This window comes from Scomber scombrus, chromosome 4 (assembly GCF_963691925.1).
Source record: "Scomber scombrus chromosome 4, fScoSco1.1, whole genome shotgun sequence".
Lineage (NCBI taxonomy): Eukaryota > Metazoa > Chordata > Actinopteri > Scombriformes > Scombridae > Scomber > Scomber scombrus.
In genome coordinates, this window is record NC_084973.1 from 29,791,406 (window position 1) to 29,793,905 (window position 2,500).

Genomic DNA, 2,500 nt, shown 5'->3' on the forward strand with positions numbered 1-2,500 from the left:
TATTTTTAAAGATATTTTTGAATTGACCAACTTACCAACAGTTATCTGTCATTGACCAACAAAACAGACAAACAGCCGATATTATATTTCTATATTTCTGCATTATTATTATGATTTAACAGCTGTTATAACAACTGTCCTCCAGCACAGTTTCGGTGTGAGGTTTCATCTCGATTCTTCGCCACAGCGCCCTTGTACATTTTGAGGTCTCGAAAAGAAGAAAAACAAATTCTCATGTTCATTTTCCAGAGTTTCAGTGTCTTCGATGTGTGAAAGAGAGAAAAGAGAGAGAGAGAGAGAGAGAGAGAGAGGAGAGAAAAATGGCACCTTGAGCGAGAGGCAGTGAGTCAGCAGAACACAACGCCAACTCAGAAAAACTCTCTCAGTCATTTAAGGGCATGATTATCAGTCCTTGAAAGACTGGACAAACAGTGATAAACACCATATAATAGTCTAACATGTTAGCAAAAAGCTTACAGAGGACTTAAACCTTCTTATTTTTTCTATCTCCATGCAATCACCACTCTGTGTTATGCAGTTATAATTGTGATATTATCATCAGTACTGGCGCTAACCTAGGATTCCTTTTTGAAAATAGCAGCCTGGATGTATGCTTTCATCCCACCTCTCTCCTCTCTCCTTTCATACATAATTAATCCCTGAGTATTAAAGGCATTTGACATTTCCATATTATAATACAAAGCAGCTCCTGTGTCTCGCGGCTTCTGAATCACACCAGACTGTTCTTTGGAAGCTCGGATGAATTTTTCCTCCCTAATAGTTTATCTCTGCAGTAAATTCCTCTCTCCAAATAACTACGTCTGTAAACCGGCAACATGTTCTGTATCTATAGTGTTTGTTTCCTCCCTTAAAGTGCAGAATAAAAGCCGTTAATCTGTCTCGTTCTGTGTGTCTTTGTGTTATAGGTGTTTGTTTCTACCCAGCTTGGCTCCTCATAACGCTCCCACCAACAACACCAACACCTCCGGAGTCACCGATGGAGCGGTGCTGAGCGGGATGGGCACAGGTAAAAAAAAAAAAAAAAAAAAGACATTGTTATTTTGTGAGTGTTTTTCATTGAATTTGGGTTGTATTGTATTCAGGAAAGAGAAATGACAAGTGTCTGTGGTACAAACTGAAGACCGCTTACTTTTATGAAAGTAGAAAAAGGCTCAAAGGCTCAGTTTTTAAGATTATAGAACAACACAGTGTCTGTCAAATTTTACTCCTAAAGCAGAGTTTAGGGTTTTTTCTATACACTCAACACATTCATTTGTATTGTGAACTGACTCTATGTAAATAAACTTGAGTCAATTTAGTTCGGCTTACCATAAAACCCAGTGTTTAAGTCGCACTAGTGTATAAGTCACAGTCTATTTTGGAGGGTTTCATGCTGGGAAAAACACTTTTCTATTAAAGACTGGTTTATTTGAATGCACCAGTAGATATTCATTTATAAACACAGACATTTATACTCCAAAAACGCACTAAAACACACATATTACACCTGAAACTGTGCCAGGTTAATGGTTAATGGTCTGGTAATGAGGTGATATTAACTCAGACCGGGTTCGAGTAAGGCTATGAGTTTCAATTAAACCTTTTAAAAGAACTCAGTAACTTTACATCTTTGATACAGGGTGTAGCTGAATGCTTACTGGATTCCCAAAAACTCTTCATCAGTACCGTCTGTGTGTAAATATTGCAGCCAAATTGTTGTAAGACTGGTTAACATACAGCGGTAATGTCGTCAATATCGATATGCAATAGTCTGACTGGTAATGACATGCACACAAAGCTAAATGTGGAAGCTTAGTGATGTCGTGACTGCTTGCATGGCTAGCTGGTTAGCTACTGTAGCCGCCGAGCTAACCGGTAATATGTTATCTAGTTGGGAACACACTAGCAACAGTAGCCTAGCAAGTTTCCTCTATATTAGACTCCCTCTCTCTCTCTCCATTCCCTCAACTTCAGCTACAATTTTAGTTTAACTTTATTGTTGCCATGGCGATCCTGCAGTCCTGTAAAACATCATAAAATACTTAAAGTATATAATGAAAATATGTCAAAACAACTGTTAAAATCCCACCCAGTTTCTGTTCCAGCTGCACTGCCTTAGCATCATCTCATCTGCTGTTAATCTTTGCTCATATAAAACACATTATCTGCCTCTTTGAAACTCTCGCACCATATTTAGTTTTTCTTTTAACCACAGAAGACGTTTGTATCATTGCGTTGACTCGTTACATCTGTAGTTTTATATTTTTGCATCCTCCTTTCTGAATCTAATTTCCTGTTTTCCCCCAGTTCACTTCTTCTTATTTTTTCATCTTTATTCTAACTTTTACTTTCTTCTTTCTTTTTTTGGGGGGAGTACAATCTTTTTTTAATCTCACAGGATTTCTTCATCTCACCCACAAAGAGCAGCAGCCACTCTGATCTCTGACTTTCACCTCCTCCCTGCAGTGAAACCCAGATCTCTATCTTCTTCTTCTGCAAA

General features: G+C 38.1%; 1 protein-coding gene across 1 annotated transcript in view; it reads left to right on the forward strand.

Annotated features, from left to right (window-relative positions):
- Positions 1 to 2,500, forward strand: part of wdfy3 (WD repeat and FYVE domain containing 3) — a 123,436-nt gene that overhangs the window by 63,325 nt on the left and 57,611 nt on the right. Inside the window, exon 18 of the mRNA XM_062416820.1 lies at positions 927 to 1,027. Coding sequence (XP_062272804.1) covers positions 927 to 1,027 — 101 coding nt within the window. The remainder of the gene's footprint in view (positions 1 to 926; positions 1,028 to 2,500) is intronic.